Here is a 22340-nt window from a genome sequence, read left to right as displayed (position 1 = left end):
CCTTTAGAGCCACAAAAAGCAGGATTTCAGCTGAACTGGGCACTCTGAGCTAGGTGCAGCTTAGCTCCAGCTCTCTTAGTGCATATCTGTCTCGGAAGAGCCTTGTAGCTACCCATGCTGTTTGATTTGTGCCACGGCTGTAGTACAAACTTGGTATTTTAAAGAAGGGTGCAGAGGTGGATCTAGGATTTTTTGCTCCGAGGAAAGCTCATACATTTCATTGTGAATTGGCAAAGTGTAGAGCAACTGCGATAGATGGAGCATGGAGGGCTGGGAGGGGGTGATGTAGGGTTAAGGTGCTGGCACCCAAGCAGTCCTTCTAGCTGAGACTTTCCATTTGCAGCATGACCACATCCATTCCCACGGCCATCCTGAGATGCAGCTCCAAAGCATTGGTTGAATAAACTGGCTAAACTTAGTACAGAATACTGCTGCCTTGCAGCATGCAGAGCTTGCAGTCTGCCATCCAATTCCTAAACATTGCAGCCCTCTTGGATGCAGACGGACAGTTTTGTTGTGAAATTTGTGTTGGTGTATGATAGCACGTCTCAGCTGTCTGCCCTGCTCCTGTGGATGCCAGCCCTTCAGCAGAAACAGAGGAATGACAAACATGTTATGTTTTGGCCAGTTCTGTCTGTGGTCTGATTTTGTCATTTAATCTGGCAATGAAGTAGGTTTCTACCAAGGATCTGGACTGTGAGCTGTCTTGTGAGGGTACAGACACATGTCTTTTCACTCTTGCTCCTGGGACAGTAACAGGAACTGGAGGGCAGTGCAAGTTAAATCAACTGCTTTTTACCTAAAGAAAAGAAGTCCAAGCTCCAAGGTTAACAACGGCTAAATCCCCAAACTAAAGGAATTAGTTCATGAATAGCATCAAAGGGAATGAGGCATGGCAGTGGTCCCCAATGCTTCTTGAAGAAGCCTTACTCCTTCCCTTCACTGTTACAATCTCTTTCGATGCAGTGGATAACATTCTCCTCCCGGAGAACCGGGCTCACCTCTCCTTGGAGGCCCAGCTGAAGGAGCTGCTGGAGAAGCTGGACATGGTGAGCACCATGCGGTCCAGCGGCGCCCGCACGCGACGCATTCGGCTCCTGAGACGGGAGATCAACTCCATTCGGCAGAAGTTGGCCCAGCAGCAGAACAAGACCATGCCCAATGGGGAGCCTGTGCCGCGGGAAGAGGGGCTGGATAAAACATCAGGAGAAGGGGACGAGGAAGGGGAGAAAGGTGAGAGGTTACAGCAATGATTTTAGCTCTGACTCTCTAGGACATGTAAACGTGAGGCCGCCTCTTGATGGGTGGGTTCAGTTTTGGGCCCCTCACCCCAAAAAGGCCATTGAATGACTCGAGCGTGGCCAGAGAAGGGCAACGGAGCTGGGGCAGGGTCTGGAGCACAGGTCTGCTGGGGAGCGGCTGGGGGAACTGGGGGGGTTCAGTCTGGAGAAGAGGAGGCTGAGGGGAGACCTCCTGGCCCTCTGCAACTCCCTGCCAGGAGGGGGCAGAGAGGGGGGATGAGTCTCTGGAGCCAAGGAGCCAGCGCCAGGCCCCGAGGGAATGGCCTCAAGCTGCCCAGGGCAGGGTCAGGCTGGCTCTGAGGAAGGATTTCTGTGCAGAAGGGGCTGTTGGGCGTTGGAATGGGCTGCCCAGGGCAGGGGGGAGTCCCCGGGATCCCTGGAGGGGTTGAAGAGTCAGGCTGAGCCAGTGCTGAGGGATCTGGGGGAGTTGGGAACGGTCATGGTGACGTTCATGGTGGCACTGGAGGAGCTTCAAGGGCTTCTCCAGCCGGGGTGATTCTGTTATTCTGTGAACAGTCAAGACCTGCTGTTTCTCCTGTCCTTGGCCCTAGTGCAAGATGGGAGTGGCTGTTGGTAGTTTTGGGAATAACTCTTTCTAAACTGTTCAAGCAGATTCTTTATTCCTTTAGCAGATGATGCCAAGCCCCCACACCCTCCAACGCTGGAGCCCACAGGACCCGCACCCTCTCTCTCGGAGCTGGACTCTCTGCAGGACCCTCCAACGCTCAAACCCATCAGTGAAAGCAAGTCCTTGAATCAGCTGCAGAAGAGGGTGATGTCAGACAGGGAGCTCTTTGACAAGAAGGCTCTGCAGCGGGAGAGCCAAGCCTTCCAGCGCCTGCTCAGCGACAATGGCCTGAACGGACTGGCCTTGCCGCCTGCAGACACCCCCGCCAGTCCCCCCTTCAGCGGCGTGGGCCGACGGACATCTGTCCTTTTTAAAAAAGCTAAGAATGGGGTGAAGCTGCAAAGAGGCCTGGACTGCTCCCTGGAGAACGGGGAGGACCACGGGCAGAGTGGGCAGCTTTCACCCTCCCGCCCGGAGGGGGAGCGACAGGCTCGAAAGCGGCTGCAGAGCAGGACCTGCAGTGAGAGTGATGGAGAGAAGTCACCCAGGCAGGCAGCACAGAGAGGTAATTCCTTGGGATTTCTCTTCCTTCAGTACCTTTGGAAACTGTGAGATGGGGCTGAGGGAGTGGGAATCCTGGGGCTGAGTAAAGATGTCTGCATCCAAACTACTCATCTGAAACTCGCTTTAGGCTTGGGGGAAACATCGTCCCCATAACCAGATGTGCCTGAGGAAAGCTTCAGTTCTTCTACATGTTTGTAAAATAGGGCAGACAAGACACATCTGTAATGAGTTGCACCTCTCTTCTCCACCAACTATACATGGAATTTGGTAACTTAGTTCAGCTCTAGACACCTCCATTTTAGACATTTAAAGGTACTGAGGTGAAGCCCAGGGGGGTCACAAGTAATTCTTCTCTTTGCCAGCCCACCGGATGCTGTAAGAGAGAGTTTGCCATTTGTTGTAGGGCAAGCCAACGTGCCTGGCTGCTTGCAAAGCTGTTGAATGGGCTGACTGGAAACTGGGCTCTCCAGTCAGGGCTGAGGAGTGTTGGCATTCCTGCCCTCATGGACGGGTTTGTGTTGGTTCAGCCGCTCTTAGGAGTGAGAGCTTCCTCCTGCAGAATTGGTGCATTTGGTTGGAAATGTGCAGTGAACCAGTAACACAGCACCCATGTAAGATGAGATGTTAAACATTACTTCTAAATCAGATGCACCCTTAATTCTGGAGTTTAAATAAAATCAGTGGGAATACTGAGCAGGTTCCTTTTCAAATTAGATCTGCAAATGAGAATAAGTAAGCTGAGATGAAATTTGGAAAGACACAAGGTGAAAAGGAACATATGAATGACAGCAATGTGATTTCTTTTAAATTCTTTGTTAACAGCCATTGTGGGATAGTTCCCATCTTTAAGGCTTAACTTAGCCCAGACCTCAAATATTGGTTTAAAATTATTTTGACTGTCAGAAGGTTGCTAGCAAATTGAGAGTGGGATGAAAGCAACTGAATGTGGGGATTGACTTACCAGGACAGGTTAAAGGAAACACAAATGGCTCCTGCAGAGAGCTGAGGGACTCAATAGTTGATTAATTAAAGCAGAGAGTTGTGGCTCAGGATGGATGGAGGTCAGAATGCGAGGCTGAAATTTAAAAAGGGAAAATAAAGGCAGGGTGCTGGAAAATCACGGATAACTAGGCAGTGACGTTTTTCCTCTGCTGAAGCAGCACTGCTGGCTTTTTCCTATGAGTTGCAATCACCTTCTTCTGCTGTTTCAAACACAATTGATTTCTCCTAATGGGAGGGAATGTCTAGTGTGCTGAGTCCGTGTTACCACAGGAGCAGGTCAGCGTGATCGGGATTGTCGGAACAAGGTGTTTTGCAGAAGTGTGCTTTTTGTGGCCATTCCATAGTTACAGCTGGAAAAACAATAGTGGCCTTGGCATGAATTTGCCCTTTGTATGGCTTTTGATGAGCCCATGGGGCTTTGGGGTGGTGAGTCCCTTGATGGGGGAAGGCAACAGTCATCTGCCTTCCTGTCCTTGCTCTGGGCTTGGGGACGCTCTCAGGGGTCATTCCCTGTCCGCCTCTGCCTGTCCCTGCGTGTGGGATCTTGTCTGAGCTCAGGTGGTCCCAGCTCTCCATCTGCGTATCCCTCCGGTGCACAGAGCAGGAAACCTGGCAGTGAAGAGAAGATTTCCAGCACTGTCAGCATCCAGAGCTAAGAAGTGAAATATTCCACTTACAGCTACAGTGACATTTGTACTGGCCGGAGAGGAGGGTGGTGGGGAACCTTCTTCTACCCAGGAGGAATTTGCTTCCTCAGTGCCTGCTCTGTCCACTGGAAAATCTTATTTCCAGAAACTGAAGCAACAAATTTTTCCTAGAATGGTTTTCTCTCAGCAAGGAACCTGTAACCCAATAAGCTATGATTTTACATGCCTGCTCCTGTGGGCAGGGACCAGCCAGGCCCGGGGTGAGGCAGGGAGAAGTCTGTGGCAATCAGCATGAAACCTCCATGTCTTTTCCAAACGACACTTGAAGCCAGATGAGCAAGTGGTTCATTTCCTGGCCTCTGGCCTTGCCCAGCGAGCAAGATGCTGTGTGGAGCTTTCCTACACCATCCCTGGGCGCTTCTCCAGCTCTTGCTTCTTCAGAGAGAGCCTGATTTTCATGTGTCAGAGGTAGAAATACCTTTTATTAGTCACCTTTTGGTTGCTGCTGAGTCTGCGGAAATGGGTGCAGAATTTCCCTCTCTGGTTGAAGTACTTAGCATCTTGGTGGCTGTGAGTCATTGGACAGTGACCCTGCCTGAGCCTCGGTGGCACCTCTGTGCCTTGCTGCTGCTTTTTTGGGCTGATTCCCATTTGTCTCCTCGGCAGGAGTGACTAACGGCTTTGCAAAGCACGCAGAGAGCGGCTCTGACTCCGAGTGCAGCTCTGGCCTGGGTGGTGGACTGGTGTTTGAAGCCTGCAGGTAAGTGCCCTGTGCAAAACTTCCCCAGAACACCTTCTGTGTCTGGATTAATCTGCCTGGTTTTATTGTTTGACTTCTTTGTTTCAAACCCAGCCCAGACTTACTTATTGTGTGTGTTGACCCTAAACAACAAAAATCTTCCAAGGTTCCATCCCATCCTCTTAAGCAAGCTATAAGTCACAAAAACAGTGCTTGATTTTTCAAGTAAATGGGTATATGTTACACTTCTGTTCCTCAGTGCACACACCTGTTCTCTGCTGATGAATGCCCTCTTGCAGTTCTTGAGAGCCAAAGCTAGAAAAACCTTGAACTCAGATATCCAGTTCAGCACTGCAGGTGAAGCTGAACTTCTACCACCTACTGAATTGCTGCTTTCTTCCTCTCAGAGCTTTAAAAGCAGAACTGGGCACTTCAAACAGGACTGAACAGACTTAAAGCAAACATCTGTCATCTTTTTGTCAGGTGCTGTAGACATAAATGGGTACTATATCTTTTTTCTGGTCTTATCTACCTGTCCAACCCTCCTAACACTGACTCAAGTAATTTCACTGCATGGTAAAACCTGTGTTATGCCAGAATCATGTTTATGAGCATTGTGAGTGGCAGGCTGAGGACATTTGACCTTGATGGGTAAGATCATCCAGGACAGGCAGAAGCAAGACTTTTAGTTGATATTCTTAGTAATATTTTCAGTGCCTTGAACATATCATTGCCCTCTGCTTGTCTGTGATGACCCATCACTAGAGAAACATGTTCAGACATTTTATGCTTCCTTCCTATGTGTGTGCTCTGTCAGTCCTCAAGCTTGCAAAGTCACTTGGGCACTTAAAATTGTCAAGCTCCCCATGCACACCTGTTCTCAGGACTGAGGCTACAGTTTAAAACTAAAAGCTGCGTAACAAATTATTCTGCAGCAGGGTTGAATCCCAGGAGCATTTTTCACACAAAAACTTCTCTCTGCTATGCAGAGTGATCCTAAATGTTAGCTGTTAAAAGAGGTGTATAATTTTGCAGCTGTAACTAAGGTTTGATTAATGTTTCAATTATAAATCTGTTTGCAGAGGCTTTTGTGCTGGTGACAAAGGCCAAGGCCCTGGGTTTGGGGGAGCAGTTTTTGTGTGAGGGCTTTTCCCTGTGGCAGAGTGATCCCTCCTCAACAGTCGGGCTCTGGGCAGCCCGAGGGAAGCACTCGGTACCCCATTAAATAATCTCTCTTAGCACACGCTGAGCCCTTTGAGGCATATGACTTGTAGCTCTTCTCTGAGATGGGACACCTACCCACTTCTTCATGTCTCCCCTCTTCTCTGGGCTGTGCTCCCAGATCTTCAGCTCAGTCATTGCCTCTTCTGCAAGCTGGATACTACCATGACCCTCGTGCAGATCTCACAAGAAGCTGCTACAATAAACTATTATAAAGTGAGGAGCTGCATCAAAGGGAACAAAAAGGAGAGAACTGGATTTGTGCGTAGTTGTAGTGTCATTTAAATGAGGGCCCTTGAGTCATGCAGAAACCCTTCATGGGATGAGGATGCCCTCAGGACGGGACCAGGAGCCAGAAACTCACCTTCAGACCAGTCTTGGACTTATGGCTGCACTGTATTTGCCTCCATTTCCTCATCTGTAAGTGAGGGAGACAGATCTGGATTCACAGGGGAGCGTCGGGTCCTGTTAGTTGATGTTTTTATAGGTGAAAAGTGCAAGGTTAAGTGCTTATTACAATAATCACAAGCAATTGACATCGCAAAAATTACATTTTTGTGACACCCACAAAACAAGGAATTTAAACCAAGCTGATGTCTCATAGATAACTTGTACAATTATTCTATTTAGGAACAGCTCTGTTTTTCTCCACGCTTTCTTTTTGAGTACCAAATGCATTCAGAATGGGAGGTTTATTGAAAAATGGTAAATTTAAAAAAAAAAATTATAATAACTGAAAAAACATGATTGCTTGAGGTGGAGATAGTGCATTTTCTGAAATGTTTGTAGCTCTGAGGTAAAAGGATGTTCAGGACATGGGCTGATAGAGTCCAATTGCCTGTGTGCTCTTCAGCATGAAATCTTTGCTGTTTCTTCCTCATGTTCATAGCTTGGTTTCTGTTAGGCCCCTTTCATTGCTCGTGGCAAAGCTGGGATGATGTCCAGTGTACTTGCACCAGAAGAGATGTTTTGATGATATTCTGCTCAAGTATTCAGTGTTCTTTTCATGTCAGGGGTGCACCAGTACAGTAATTTTGCAGTATTTTAAACAGAGGTGAGGAGTCCATTTACTTGCCTTTGTTTTCAAGCCTAACACCTGCTTTTCCAAATCATTCTGACAGTGGTTTGATGCCTCCCAAGCGAAGTCGAGGGAAGCCAGCTCTTTCTCGGGTGCCCTTCTTGGAAGGTGTGAATGGAGACTCCGAGTACAGCAGCTCAGGTGAGAACGGCCCCAGCACACATCCTGCTCCAGCCCCAGCACGTCTGAACCAGGGGCAGCAGGTCTTGGTGTCCGCCTGGAACCATCCTGGTTGTATCATCAGGCTGCTGACCTGCCCCTGCCTACTTACCTGCTTTGTTACAAGTTCTGGGGAGAAGTGGCTGGAGAGCTGCCAGTCAGAGAAGGACCTGGGGGCTTGATTGCCAGATGGCTGAACAGGAGCCAGCAGTGTGCCCAGGTGGCCAGGAAGGCCAATGGCATCCTGACTTGTGTCAGCACTGGCGTGGCCAGCAGGGACAGGGAAGGGATCTGAGCCCTGTGCTGGGCACTGCTGAGGCCGCCCCTCGATGAGTGGGTTCAGTTTTGGGCCCCTCACCCCAAAAAGGCCATTGAATGACTCGAGCGTGGCCAGAGAAGGGCAACGGAGCTGGGGCAGGGTCTGGAGCACAGGTCTGCTGGGGAGCGGCTGGGGGAACTGGGGGGGTTCAGTCTGGAGAAGAGGAGGCTGAGGGGAGACCTCCTGGCCCTCTGCAACTCCCTGCCAGGAGGGGGCAGAGAGGGGGGATGAGTCTCTGGAGCCAAGGCTCCAGCGCCAGGCCCCGAGGGAATGGCCTCAAGCTGCCCAGGGCAGGGTCAGGCTGGCTCTGAGGAAGGATTTCTGTGCAGAAGGGGCTGTTGGGCGTTGGAATGGGCTGCCCAGGGCAGGGGGGGAGTCCCCGGGATCCCTGGAGGGGTTGAAGAGTCGGGCTGAGCCAGCGCTGAGGGATCTGGGGGAGTTGGGAACGGTCAGGGGGAGGGTCATGGTGGCACTGGAGGAGCTTTTCCAACTGAGATGATTCTGTGAAATTTAGATTATCGTATAAAAGGGTTTTTCTGCTTTCACTTTTGCTGGTTGCCTGTGCCCTGCATTCTCCTCAGATGGGTACTGTCTGTAGGTCTGGTGTGTGCAATGTGCCTGGCCCTGTCATCTCCTGTTTTGGGACTAGTTCTCTTTAATGATGCTGCCATAAAAGCAGTAAATTGTAATTATGAGGGGTCTCTGTGGACATGGCTTCATAGCTGTTCCCTCTTGTACTGCTACCATTGCTTTCGAGGTCTTTATAACAAAGTTGTCTTTGTCAGACTGTGCTATACATCAGCAAAATTAAGTCACTCTCCTAACACCCAGGGCACCACACCAATCTTCCAGCACTCACATGACCGGATTTTCGTCTTTCTTATGGTGTGTCAGTGATGGAGTTTTTGCAGGTTTATGCTGAAATCAGAATTCAGCTTTGCCTCCCTGGCATGCCAGTGCCCTTTTGCACAGCTCCTGTCTCCCTGGGAACCGTTGTTACCCTGCGCCCCGTGCGCTCAGCAGTCTGCTTTGCAGATAAGCTTAACAGAAAGCAGGGCTGGTACCGGGGGAATTAGAATTGGTGGGACAATTCTGGGTTTTAGAACATCATTTCGTTAGTGGAAGAATACATCTGGAATGCAGCAGTGGAGAAGCAGATCAGATCTGTCTTGGCAAGGTGCTCATTTGGGTCGTACTCGGCGTTTTCTAGATGCAGTTTGACTTCTGGGAAAGCCAGTGTTTGACCATTCCCCCCCAGAGCAAGCACTCCTTGCTGTAAAATTCACATTAATGAAGATTACACCTTTTCCAGGATCAGAAGCTGGCATATTACTTATTCGTGTCCTGAATGGATCTTTTGCAATACTTCTGACTTAAGTCTGAAAAAAAATGATGGCTAATAGACTTGTGCAACTAGAACCAGACATTTCCTGCAGAGATCAAACAGCCCCAAACTGCATGGCATCAGAATAGTCTAGCTATTTGTATTTAGGAGGAATAAAAAGGAGCTCTCTGAACAGTGGTCCAAATTAATCCCAGATACAGCTTCATCAGTTCCATTGAGGATGGATTTGGCTTGGTGGAGTCTAATGGACCAAATTAATCTCTTGTATACCCATGTGATTTCAGTGATACAGCAGCTATTCACTCCAGAACTGAATTTGATTAATATTTCCATAGAGTTCATCTGAAGCTACATGTGTGCGTAGACTTACACCCGTGATTTAGGAGACTGTGGCTTTATCTTAATGCAGAACATGACTGTACTGACAGAGCATAAAGAAGGCTGGATGTTCACCATGGCCAGGCTGGATCTCACTGCACCTTAAATTTTCTCACAGACTTACTGCAGATGAGACATGTGTCTTATCGCCTCATTTTTTATCACTTACACCCAATGTATATAGGTACAAATAAGTGGCTTTCCATTTTGCTCTAGATCTCAAGAGAAATGGTTTGGATTCATGCATATGTACACATAGTAATGATTAAATGTGTGCTCTTCTGTGACAAATAGCTGAACAGTAGGTGTTATTAAAAAAAAAGGTGAAATTCCAGCTTTCTGCTTGCTCTAGAAGCAAATAGGTTAAAAAATAAAACCAGAAATACTGTCGGTATGTTTTAAGTACAACAGCAGTTCATCTGTTTTAGCTGATTGCTGCTGAGAGAATGCTGGCCGTCATGCCTGGGTGAGATGACGGTGTGGTTTCTTGTGTTATCATAACCCCCTGGCTAGTAATTGCCCTCCTAAGCCATGTCTCCTCTGTCCCTTAGGCAGGACTCTCCTGATGTCCTTTGAGAGTCAGGCTGAGCTGGAGCCCTTGGAGCTTGTGTGGGCCAAGTGCCGTGGCTATCCCTCCTACCCCGCCTTGGTAAGTGCCTCTTGCTCTCTGTCCCCGCAGCACAGGTAGCCCAGGACACAGTGCCAGCGTGCAGCGTAACCAGACAGAAAAGGAAAACTTCCCAAAAATCATGCAACGTGCTCTTTTTCTTTTTTTCTTTCCTCTTTGCTCATTCTTTCAGAGCGTGGCAGAGGATTCATAAAACATTGGTCTCTCGGTGCCAGGGATAGGAGGAGATCTTTCCCCTCTTGTATTCACTCTGCAACTATGGGGAAAGTAATCAGAATTATTGGTGTGAGAAGACCTAAATTTTATAAAGGCAGATATTGGTGTCTAACTGCCCACATATTTTCCTGCATAGTGAGTACAGCTCCACATGTAGGTGCCCAGCTGGCTTTGTGATGTGTATATCCTCTTGCAATAACTGTATGTTTACTGCATACGGTATGCAAATAGGAGAATATCCACATGTGTTTTCACCTTGTCCTTGGAATGATATTTTCTTAATATTTCTCTGGGTTTTGGATATTGAAATCCATAAACGTGGCTTCAGTGAGCACCATATTCGGTTCCAAGGCAAGACACGACACGGAGCTGTTGCTAAGAAGTGCCAGCACCACTGCAGGCTTTTAAGCACTTGTTAAGTTATCGACAGAGACTGCTGAAGTAAGGATATATGTAAGAACATGAGATGGGATGACTGTGTTTTGTTGTTTCTGCTACTTTTAAATATATCCCTTGAGACGTGGCTCTTCCTGCCATCTCTGCTCCATGTAATTTCTGCGTGGCTGCAGCCATCCCCTTAAGTACCTTTATGGTTGGGATCACTGAGACAGCCGGTGCCTGTGACTGCTGACAGATCGTAGGGGGTGAAAGCAAGTGTAGTCATCACAGAAATTGTACAGGTCTCTACATCCAAACAGTGAAACCGGGCGTAAGCTGACGCAGCGTGTGTGCCTGGCTGTGGCTGAGCACACGGATGCCATCAGAAAGGGCAGGTTCTGCTGAAAGAGTGACCCTCATCCAGAGGAGGGAACAGCCATGGATCTGCTAGCCATGTTGGCCAACCAAAACATTTTTAGATCTTTGTGTGGCTACAGCCAAAGTTAAACCGTGCTTTAGCACAGCTTTAAACACTGAGATTGCCCCCCAAAAAGACAATTTTTTGGTAGCAATCTGTTGCAGTTGTAAAGTGTCTTAATAAATTCCTACAGCTGGCCAATGTCAAAGCCAAGATTCTTTTTCAAGCCCTTGGGAGACCCAGCGCTGAGGGGTCTGGTGGAGTCGAGAATGGTCAGTGTGAGGTTAATGGTTGGTCTGGAGGAGCTTCAAGGTCTTTTCCAACCGAGATGATTCTTTATTCTGTGAAATCAGGAGGCAAAGAAGAGTAGACCAAGTACTGCATCCACCCTTTCCTGTTCCGTTCTGTGATCACACAGCACACAAGTTGGACGCTGACATTTCTGCTTTATATGGGGAGAATCGATGCATCTGTTGTTACTTCTCCCCAAAATGACTATAGTCTGTGTTCCCCTAGCCTGACAAAGCTGGCACTGCTTGTCGACTCTCTCAAAATCTTGGGCTGGATTCTGATCTGATAGCAGTATAAATACTGCTGGAGTCAAGTGAATTGCACCAGAGCGGAGCTTTTGTGAAATCACATTTTGCCTGCTGAGTACAGCAGTGGTGTGACATTTATTGTAAGAGTTTGGAGGGAGGGAGAGAAATCCTTTGCTGAACACAACAATACTGAGTTTGCACTAAATTACCAATTAGTGTAAATGCACCTATGTCGACACAGAACCACATACTTACATTCTTTCCCTTTTTTAAGACCAAGTGCTTGGCTTTTGGACTGGCTGGCTGCCCTTCCACGGGGGAAGCCCTGAGCACAGGAAAGTTCTTTAAAAAGAGCTGCTGAGACAAACAAGCAGTTTTGCTTATCCATCCTAAGTAGATTTTAATTGTCTAGCTTGGATAGACTGAAAGAACACGATTAAAAAAAAAAAAAAGCATTCTCTACAGTACTTGAAGGGTTTTGTGCTTAAAAATCCTTTCCCTGTGTCACTAGATAATCGATCCCAAGATGCCACGTGAGGGTTTGCTCCACAATGGAGTCCCCATCCCGGTCCCACCCATGGATGTGTTGAAGTTGGGGGAGCAGAGGCAGACGGAGGCAGGAGAAAAGCTCTTCCTCGTCCTTTTCTTTGACAACAAGAGAACCTGGTGAGTGTGTGCAGACAGGTGGGGGCCTGTCGTGAGTGCTGTGGCAGAGAGGGAAGATTTAACATGGTCCTTGGTATGTGGGAGCGAACAAGGATTATGATGATGATGATGATGTTCCATGTAAATTGGAGAATTTAAACATGCAGCAGTCAAGAAGAGTCTAAATAAGGAAGCCAGCCTGCTTTTTCTGGCCCAAGAGCACAACATCTGCCTGCTCCACTTCCATGGTGAACAGCCCAGCATCCTTCACCCAGGAGTCACATCGCCACAAAAATACTGAGGCACATGAAGAGCCAATTTAATAGTCAAAATCTGCAGCACATTAGAGCATTTGACTTTAAAACACCAGCAGACTGAGCAGCCAGTTCTGCTGCTGCGCAAAAGATTTGCCAAAAATCTCCAGGGTAACATTTTCAAAATGCTGAGTTTATTCCATATTTAGACTTGCCTGATTTTTTGGAGGTGCCGAGTACCTGCAGTTTTCAAATCAAGGAATTTGTTTAAGATAGAAAACGTAGGTGTAAGCACCTGGTTCAGGGCAAGTGAAATATCTCAAGGCCTTTTACTGTTCTGTCTCAGACAGGCTGAATCTGCTGATTTTAGTATAGGTGGCTGACCATGCTCACATGGTAACCATAACCCAGCCAGATATAATAAACCACAAAGCAGTGAAGTGCCTTAAAATAAGCAATAAGGCTTTGAAATTTGTATATGAACACCAGGAAACTTGTAAAATTGGGAGAACTATGCTGGAAGAGGTGAGTCCCTGCAATGAGGCAGCAGCTGCACGCTGACCCCACGGGATTATTTAACCAGAAAATGCTACGTGGGAACATGAACCAAACAAATAAATTGTCACACAGGAGACAGTACCTGTGTGCAGCTGGGATCACAGATCCAGAGGGTTTATACCGCGGAGAAAGAGGGTGCTGGGCTGTTGGGGTGCACGCAGGAATGGAGGAGAGAATGGGCTTGCTTCTGCTGCTGTTGCCTCTATAAAGTAAGATACTAAGTTTAAAAAGGAGCCTTGTGTTACTTCGATGGCATTTCTCCTCCTTAGTCTCCCTGAGAAGGTCTTTGCTGGCGTCCCTGGGAGATCAGGGAAGGGCAAGGGGCTGGAGGAAGGAGGTGAATGTTGCCCAGAGGCTGCGTCACACAGCTGGAGGGAAGGTGCATCAGGGGAGAGAGCAGAGCCAAGCACACAGCGGGGTAAAGCAGCAAGGGGGAGGGTTTCTCCCTGCATTTTGGGGCTGCTGCAGTGTTTTATGCGGTCTAAAGAGATGGAGGCAAGGTGCAAGACAGGCAAAGGAAAAGCATGTGCAGTCTTCTTGGGAATCTGAGGATGGGATCACGTTTGCATCACTTGATGAGTATTTGTGTCCTCTGGAGAAAAGAGGTGCCGAGGGATGCCCTCCTGAGGCTTTTTATTAGTACACTGCATTGTTTCACTGTCCCTGGTTACCAGAACCACTTGATACTGGGCATGTTCTTCAAAGAGGCACTAATGATTTTTAGCAGATCGATGTCCGTGCCGTGCTTCCTGTTGCTGTAATCATCCATTTTGAAAAATTAAATCCAAACTTGTAATTGAAACTGCCTTCCCAATAAAAATCAGCATTTCCCTGGCTTTGCCCTGCTTTTGTTGGAGTCAAGCTCTGGTGGATGTTCACACTCTCAAGTGGCCACTTAGAGCCTTGTTTGCAGTTGGTCTGAAGTTAAGGCATCTCAGGAGAGTCCTAAAAACCTCTTATAGTGACAAATCCAAATTCTGCTGACTTCGGTGATGCTGCAGAAAGACTGAAACTGGTCCTTTATCTTTGTGTGAAGCTAAGCTGAGCTGCCCTGGGTTGCCCATGTTGGCTGGCTGGGAGATGCATTGAACTGTGCTGGCAGTGCCTGAGGCTGGACTCCCAGGCAGGGGCTGGACTTTGGCAGGGAGGATGGATGGCATGTTTCTGAGTGTGCTGCTTAACCTGGGCTCATGACTGCACAATAAAAACTTGCTGTAGTCAAGGCATTTGCAATTTAAGTCATCGGTTGGTTGGGGTCGACCTGGGCTTGGGACATGTCTACTGGAAGTTGCCTGTTTCTGGATGAATTCATATAGGTGTACCCACCTAAACCCTGATGTTTACAGCCTCTTGGAACAAGGCACAGCTTTCTAGGGGATAAAAACTTACTTTTCACTATGTGGTAGCTACTCTGTGGAACAGAGGAATTTCCAAGGTTCCCCTGGAGCTCCAAGGGAGCTTGAGTAAGGACTCTGAGGAGAAAGAAAACTGTGCTCGTGCAGGAAGGCTTTTTGGCTACAGGTGGTTCTTCCATGTCCAATGCAAGCAGTTAAACATTTGTAGCATTGTTGTGGGGTGTTAATTATAAACAAAAAGGTCACACATAGCTGCTCCTGGGGAGGAAGTGACCAATTGCTGCTGAGATACATGGGGAATACCTGAGGAGCTGGAGTACTTGGCCATGTCTTGGAAACTTTCAGGACAAACTCCTTGTCCTGTAGCAGCCGTGCAGTGGGTGCAAGAGCCAGACACGTCAGAGCAGTCACCTCTTCCAGATGGCTCAGGCGTAGCGTTGCAAAGGCAAGAGGCCCCCAGGTGTTTGCTCTTCTTTCCCCATTTCCCCACTTGATTCCCTCGGTGACGGAGCTTTTCCCTCTCCTTTATTGCAGGCAGTGGCTTCCACGTGACAAAGTCTATCCCCTCGGCGTGGACGACACAGTGGACAAGTTAAAAATGATGGAAGGACGAAAAACCAGCATCCGCAAGTCCGTGCAAGTGGCGTACGACCGAGCCATGATTCACATGAGCCGTGTGCGGGGAGATCATCCCTTTGTTACTTCCAGTTATCTGTAAGGGGTCGGGGTGGCTGGTCCTCCTTTTCCTCCAGACCCCGCACTCGCTGCGTCGGCAGAGCGGATCGTCCCGTGCGCTGACCGGCCGGGGGATGCCCTTCCCAGCAGCTGTCAGTGCTCCTCAAAGTACCCTGAAATGTGCCAAAAAAATAAGCCTGTCCAGCTTCTTTCTGAATGTGTCTTGCTGAAGAGCTGGCAGGAGATGAAATGTACAGTCTACAGGGCCCAGGAGTAAGGGAGTTAGGGAAAGCTGCCAGGTGGTGGGAGCCAAGGTGAGCTGGTGCAGCGAGCGGAGCGCAGCACTCGGATGGTCGGACCTCACGCACCCTCCCTCGCCCCTGCCTCCCCCCTGCCACTGGGGTTAAATCATCAGCCAGCCCTGAGAAATTCCTGGGAACCCGCCACCACTGTCACCAAACCCGGATCCTTTACGGAAATCCCAACTGGACTTTCTTGTGCCAAATTTACCCTAACCATCATTGGCCTTTTCATTTTTTTAAATGACATTGATTGTCCCATCACATTTTTTAAAAAAAAAGAAAAAATCGTAGCTGGGAGTTGGCGTTACGACTTTCCTGCCTACGTACGTGGTGTTCTCATGTTGGATTTCTCTCATTGCATTTAGAAAAGCTTGAGATATTTTGGTAACCTTCCCCTCTGCTGCACACTTACATGCACAGATGCACAGAGCTTTAAATATGAAAAGCAAATTACCTGATTTTTTTTTTTGTGTGTGTGTGTGTGTGTGTCCTAGAAATTTATTTGGTAGTTTCACATTTAAATTCTGATTTCTGTGACTGTGCTTGTTCCGGTAACATTTCCTATCATGGTTTAGTACAGTGCTGAGTGTAAGCAAAGAGAACTTCCTTTTTTTAAGAAGCAAAACTAATTTTGGAGGTGTCTAATGAGCTGGAGCAGCTTTGCAGGCACTGAGGTTGATCAGGGTTGGAGGGAGATACATCTTTTGTGTTGGTTTATGCACATTTGGTGTAAGGCTCCTCTTCCTTTCTTCCCTTTTTTCTGTCTCTCTGACGTTTTCCTCTGGCTCGGTTTGGGTTAAAACCAAGCACTAACTAGAGCACACGACCATTTTGCCTTTCGCCTTCTCCCGCACACCCGTGTCCTTTCCCTGGTGTGTGGGGCTCCAGCGTTGTCATCCATGAAAACCCAAGTCAACCCAGCTCTGCAGACAATCCCTGGTTTTTTGGGGTTTGCATTGCAAAAACGGGGGTAACTGATGTTTGGAAACTTGATGACAAAACCTTTTCTATTAGCCAAGGACTTTATGATTTCTCTGATCTCTTCTGTTGTGTATCCCTTTTTGCTTTCCCATTTTAAGAACCAAAGGTGCAGAGCAAGATTGTAGATTGAATATCATCATTTCGCTTTTTAACTCAATATTTTTTTATTATTTTAACTTTTTCATATTGAAGAGAATGTGGGGTCAGAATAATAATAAATAATAATTAATAATAATAATGAATAGTAGGGAGTAATCACTGCCATTTCTACTTGGTCTACTTTTTTAAAATACCACTTCTTATACATTGGGACATGGAACCACACTTTAAGGAAGATTCCTGTAACATATAGAGATGGGGCATAGGATTTTGTAATAATAATTATAATAATTATAATAATGCCTATGGAGTGTGGCTAGGGAAGGATTGTTGTGTATATAGTTGTAAAATATTGTTCTAAATTATTTAGACCTATTGTCACCATTCTTGAAGTCCTCAGTTGTGTTGCTGGGTCTTTTATATGCACACAGTGTAATTTATTTAAAGGAACATACACTTTTCCAGGTGGTAGCTCAGCTGTGGACTTGTGACCTGTGTATATGTTTGAAGATCTTGGGATTTGGGGGGGTTTTTTGGGGTTTTTGTTTTGTTTGTTTTTTAAATGACATTTTAGAATTTGAATTGGCTGATATCCTGCTGTCGCTACGGGACCTAAACGTTACTGTCAGTCTGCTGTAAAGCACAGATCGCTCTATTTATTGTAGAAAGTGAGTTTATTTGCTTTCTAGAATTGTTTATATCAGATGGTATAAGAGAGGTAATAAGAAAATCTATGCTTGTAAAGAAAAAAAAATGCTAATTTTACCTACTATAATCTGACTGTCTGAGACTATATTTTCTCTCTGAGAAATAAATGTTCTAATGTATAAAAAAAAAAAAAAAGGTCCATCCTTGCTAGTGTTGTCCCGAGGTCCAGGACTTGCCGTGAGGGTTTTTATTCATCCCAGTTGTCCCAGATGCAGGTGTAAAGCCTTTGCAAAGAGCAGTGGTAGGGAAGGGACACGTGGAGGCCTTTCTTGTGCTTGCCCTGAACATCTCCCAGAGGTGAGTTTGTTCCCAGGGTGGTGGGTAACAGAGTTGGGTGCTGCAGGATGGGATCCCACCCGGCGCCGTGCATTGGCCGGGGGATGCCTGAGAGCCCCAGAGGGATGGGAATTGGGAAGCTGGGGCTTGAATCCCGACTCCTGGTGATGCTGCTGGCCCTTGGTGGGCCTGGGGGCTCCTGCAGTGCTGGCCCACGGGCATGGGACTCGCCCACAGACGGGGACAGGAGCCAGCAGGGCCGCACTCTGCAGCCGGTCCGGTCCCTGGCTGCTGGCTGGGGAGGGTTTTGCACCTGAGCAGGGCTCTTGCATTGTCTCTCTTCCCTAAGATGCCTTTTCCCTCCTTGCTCAGGTTTGTGGTGCACCACCAGGACCCCTCCGCTGCCCAGCCCCTCTCCGCAGCCCTGGGTTTTGCTGGAGGCCGCTGCTCTCCAGGGGTGCCACCACAGACCCATCCCCATGATGCAAAACTTGCAGGAGCCAGGGGACACTTCTCCTTTACCTTCTCCCATCCCATTGCATCAGTGCCCCAAATTCTGCAGGGACAGAGGAGGTTGAGGCCTCAGCCTGGCCCTCGCCTCCCGCCCAGCCTTGCCAGCAGCTCCTCTGCCTCCCAGGCTCAGACAGTTGTCAGCTGGATCCATGAAAACCCCCAGTTCCTGATAATCTCCAGCAGCCACTTCTCCAACTGATTTCAAAATACCGAGTAATTAAATTTCTGTTTTCCCCATAATAGGTTTGTCCTTTCAGATGCTTCTGCCTTCTGCAGAGCTGGGTTTGTCCTGCCCGGATCCATCCCTGGTCACAGCATCTGCGGGAGCTGCTGAGATCCCTCCGGGGCTGCTGCTGACAGCACCTTTGCCTGAAACCAGTAATTAATTTGCAGTTCTGCAAGCAAAACTTTCTAGCAAAGTTTGATTTCGCCTTCATTATATGGTGCATAAGGTGAAAGTGTGACAACACACTCGGTGTCGTCAGTGCTTCAGGTGCAGCCACCAGCCTTGCCCCATCCCTTTCTCCGTGGTTCTTTTCGGAGTCGCAAAGAAAGGAGAAACAAGCTGGAAGGAAACAAGAAGCTCCCCTGGCTCAGCACGCTGGCAGGGTAAGGACACGGCTCTCTGTCTGGTGATGGGATGATGCTGAAGGCCAGCAGATTTTGATCAAGGGGAGAGGAGAAGTTTGTTGGATTTCTGCAGCCATTCCTAATTTTCTGAAGTTTGGATCTTGTCGAGGTGGCGGGTGTAGGGGTGACAGGTAATGGCCAAGAACAAGGCACATCCCAAACCCAGAGAAGGGTCTTTCTTGTGGACGTTCCCTTCAGAAAATCACGCGGAGGAGACTGAAATGCAAGAGCAGGGTGTCTGTGCCCCTCCGACTGCTGCAGGGCTGACGGGGGTGCAGGGGGGTGCAGGGGCCGTGCCCAGCCCTAGGCACCCCCAGTTCGGTGCTTCTCGTTGTCCAACTTCTCATTGTCCAACCCCGGCTCCTCCTGCAGGACTCGCTCCCTCTGCCACGGGGGGGCTGGGGGGCTGCGCCCGGGCTGGGGGTGCAGCATGGGGTGAGGGCAAAGGGTGGGGAAGAGGCTCTGCAGGGACTGGGTGAGGGGAGCCAGCAGGTAATTAATTGAGTGGGATGATGGGTGGTAGGAAAAGGATATTTGGACTCTGGTGGGGATGAGATGGTTTCATAGATTCCCAGTATCATCCAGGTTGAAAAAGCCCTTGAAGCTCCTCCAGTGCCACCATGACCCTCACCCTGACCGTTCCCAACTCCCCCAGATCCCTCAGCGCTGGCTCAGCCCGACTCTTCAACCCCCCCAGGGATCCCGGGGACTCCCCCCTGCCCTGGGCAGCCCATTCCAACGCCCAACAGCCCCTTCTGCACAGAAATCCTTCCTCAGAGCCAGCCTGACCCTGCCCTGGGCAGCTTGAGGCCATTCCCTCGGGGCCTGGCGCTGGGGCCTTGGCTCCAGAGACTCATCCCCCCTCTCTGCCCCCTCCTGGCAGGGAGTTGCAGAGGGCCAGGAGGTCTCCCCTCAGCCTCCTCTTCTCCAGACTGAACCCCCCCAGTTCCCCCAGCCGCTCCCCAGCAGACCTGTGCTCCAGACCCTGCCCCAGCTCCGTTGCCCTTCTCTGGCCACGCTCGAGTCATTCAATGGCCTTTTTGGGGTGAGGGGCCCAAAACTGAACCCACTTATCGAGGGGCGGCCTCACCAGTGCCCAGCACAGGGCTCAGATCCCTTCCCTGTCCCTGCTGGCCACGCCAGTGCTGACACAAGCCAGGATTCCACTGGCCTTCCTGGCCACCTGGGCACACTGCTGGCTCACTATCAATCCCCCCCGGGTCCCTCTCTGACCGGCAGCTCTCCAGCCACTCCTCCCCAGGCCTGTAGCCCTGCTGGGGGTTGTTGTGGCCCAAGGGCAGCCCCCGGCATTTGCCCTCAGTGAAACTCCCCCAGTTGGGCTCAGCCCATGGCTCCAGCCTGGCCAGGTCTCTCTGCAGCCTCCCTACCCTCGAGCAGATCAACACTCCCACCCAACTGGGTGCCTTCTGCAAAGCAAAGCAAATGAAAGCCTTGTCTCTGTCTCCAGGTGAATTTAAATCAAAGGGAACAGCGTGAGGAGCTGGAATCTGACACCCAGGGCAGCCAGGTCTGGGCAGAGCTGTGAGCCAGCGGGTCGCTGCCGCCCAGGCTCTGGGGCGCTGGTGGAGCTGCAGGAGCAGCGGGCGCAGCCGGGGAGGAGGCAAGGGAGCATCGTCCTGATCCCAAGGCTGCAAAACCACAAAAATCACCCCGGGATGCTCCTTGCTGCCTTCCTGGCAGCCTGGAGCTCTCACACTGCAATTTTAATGCCTTAGTGTTTTAAAGCACAAATAAGCTCCCTATCACCATTCCTACCCTCTCCCCAAGGGCAGCTGATTTGACAGGCAAAAAAACCCCACCCTCATTTCCCCAAGACCTTGTGCCCTGGGCCATCACCTGCTGCAGCATCCCCAGTGACGTGGGTGCTTCCTCCTGTTGCTGCGCGCACACACACACACACACACACACACACACCCCACCCTCCGCTGCACGATGCCTTGTGCTGTAATTCTGTCAGTTATTTTGGGGAATGGGAAAAAAAATTTTTAAAAAGGTAAGTATTTCAAGCCTTTATACCTTGATTTGGATTCCTGTAATGGAGGTTTTATGGTGCGTGATGTCCCATGGCTGAGAGAGAGCTGCAGATGTAGGTGAAGGTATTGGAAGGAGATTTATTCACTTTTTTTTCCCCCTATGATTTCCACCTGTTGCAAGAAATGGGGGAGAAGGATTTAGCAAGAGGAATGTTCAGAAGCTGCTTCTCTGGAGGAAAGCACCAAAAAACCAGCAGCCATGAACCTACCTCAGCCCAGCCGCTGCCTATTCCCCGCTGACATTTTGGGATGAAATTATTACATATTAATAAAATAGCTTCCCCCTCCCGCCCCTGTCTTTTTCTCTTTTAACAAATGAAATATTACTGAGTTACTCTGTGGCAAAAAGGTTTCCATGACAATGGCATCTTCCGGGTGCACCACCCGCAGCACGATGCCCGTGCTGGTCCCAGCCCCAGCGCTCGCCCCCGGCTTCATCCCCCCGGCCCGAAACGGGGGAGATGACCCAGTGCCAGGAGTCGTGCCAAGAAATCCAACCCCCGGGGGGGGGCACAGAGGAGGTTCTGGTGATGGGGGGGGCTCAGCGCAGGTTTTTGGGCGGTGTGTCTGTGATGGGGGGGTCCTCACTGGCATCAGCCCCTCGCTGAGTGGCACCAGGACAACAGGTCTTGAAAGTCCCATCGAGGTAATTAAGCTAAGCACAAATTAGCAGCTCAGAAACTGATTGCAGCGGGTGGGGCAGGGATTTGGGGGCCACCCCAGCTCCCCAGACCCTTTTTGGAGCTCTTGGAGGGGGCTAATTTCCACCCCTGCCCTGACAAAGCAGCTTCTCACAGCTATGTAAAAAAAAAAGCAATTTTTACTTCCTTGCACTGTTGTTGCCTTGAGGCCACCAGCTTTGTCCCGCTCCTTGCCGAGGGCACCCAGCTGGGTCCGCGGGGTGAGACCCCCCTGCAAAGCCCCACACCCCCCATCCCCCTGCTGCCCCCCCCGGGTACCCACAGCAGCCCCGTCCCTGGGACCCCCGCCCAGCACCTGCACCCTCCTGCGCCCTCACAGGCGGCCAAATTCGGGTCAGGCTCAGCTGCTGCAAAGTTCAGGCTCTGCAGACAGGTGTGGGGGGGGTCAGTGCTGGAAACTGGGACCCCAATGGCTTCTTCCTCCTCCTCTTCCTCAGCGCGGTGGCCCTGGGGGACCCTGCCCAGGGCGAAGGGAGCCCATGGGGTGAACAGGACCCACCCCCCCACCTCAACCCCGCTGCGAGCCCCCGGCACTCACCCCGTGACCGTCCCCGCGGCAGGACGACCCCCGGGTTTGCTCAGTGCCACCGTGCAAGGGCTGTGACCCCCCCCCTTCAGAGCCCAGGAGAGGTGTCGGGGGGCCCGGCTGGGTGATGGGGACACGGGGGTGACAGGACACAAACCCTGGCTGGGGACAGGGGCTGCGCAGCCACGGTGGGACCCAGGGGAAGGAGCTGGAGAGCCAGAGCTTGGCAATCGATTGTAACAAAGCCCGGGCGACAAAGGCAGGTAATTAGACTCATCCAGAAGTAATTATATTTGTTCTACTCTATTGAACTTTAAAAAGTAATTAACAGGGGATAGAAAGTGACTGTGGGGGTTAAAGGTTTGTCCTCCCATAAACTGCTCTGAGCCAGCAAACTCAGACACCACCACCAAAGATACAAAGAGGAGAACCTCCCCATTATACAGGTGGGGAAACTGAGGCACAAGGGTGGGTGTGGGGGTGTGTGTGTGTGTGAGTAACATGCCCAAAGCCCCTCATGAGGCCAAACAAGGACTCACCACCCCCAACCCCACTGCACACAC

The 22340-nt window shown here is 49.8% G+C and overlaps 1 protein-coding gene across 2 annotated transcripts in view; it reads left to right on the top strand.

Annotated features, from left to right (window-relative positions):
• BRPF3 (bromodomain and PHD finger containing 3) overlaps window positions 1-17197 on the top strand; it is a 29777-nt gene extending 12580 nt beyond the window's left edge. The window contains exons 7-13 of one of the 2 annotated variants that reach the window (XM_074925180.1): window positions 967-1233; window positions 1934-2434; window positions 4749-4842; window positions 7164-7261; window positions 9873-9970; window positions 12012-12166; window positions 14847-17197. In XM_074925180.1, the coding sequence (XP_074781281.1) occupies window positions 967-1233; window positions 1934-2434; window positions 4749-4842; window positions 7164-7261; window positions 9873-9970; window positions 12012-12166; window positions 14847-15030 (1397 nt within the window). In that variant the 3' untranslated portion in view covers window positions 15031-17197. Of the gene's footprint in view, window positions 1-966; window positions 1234-1930; window positions 2435-4748; window positions 4843-7163; window positions 7262-9872; window positions 9971-12011; window positions 12167-14846 lie in introns of both variants that reach the window. The other variant, XM_074925179.1, reaches the window with a different exon arrangement.
• Window positions 17198-22340: the final 5143 nt, after the last annotated feature.

This window comes from Athene noctua, chromosome 23 (assembly GCF_965140245.1).
Source record: "Athene noctua chromosome 23, bAthNoc1.hap1.1, whole genome shotgun sequence".
NCBI lineage: Eukaryota > Metazoa > Chordata > Aves > Strigiformes > Strigidae > Athene > Athene noctua.
This window is presented reverse-complemented; position numbering and strand designations above follow the sequence as displayed.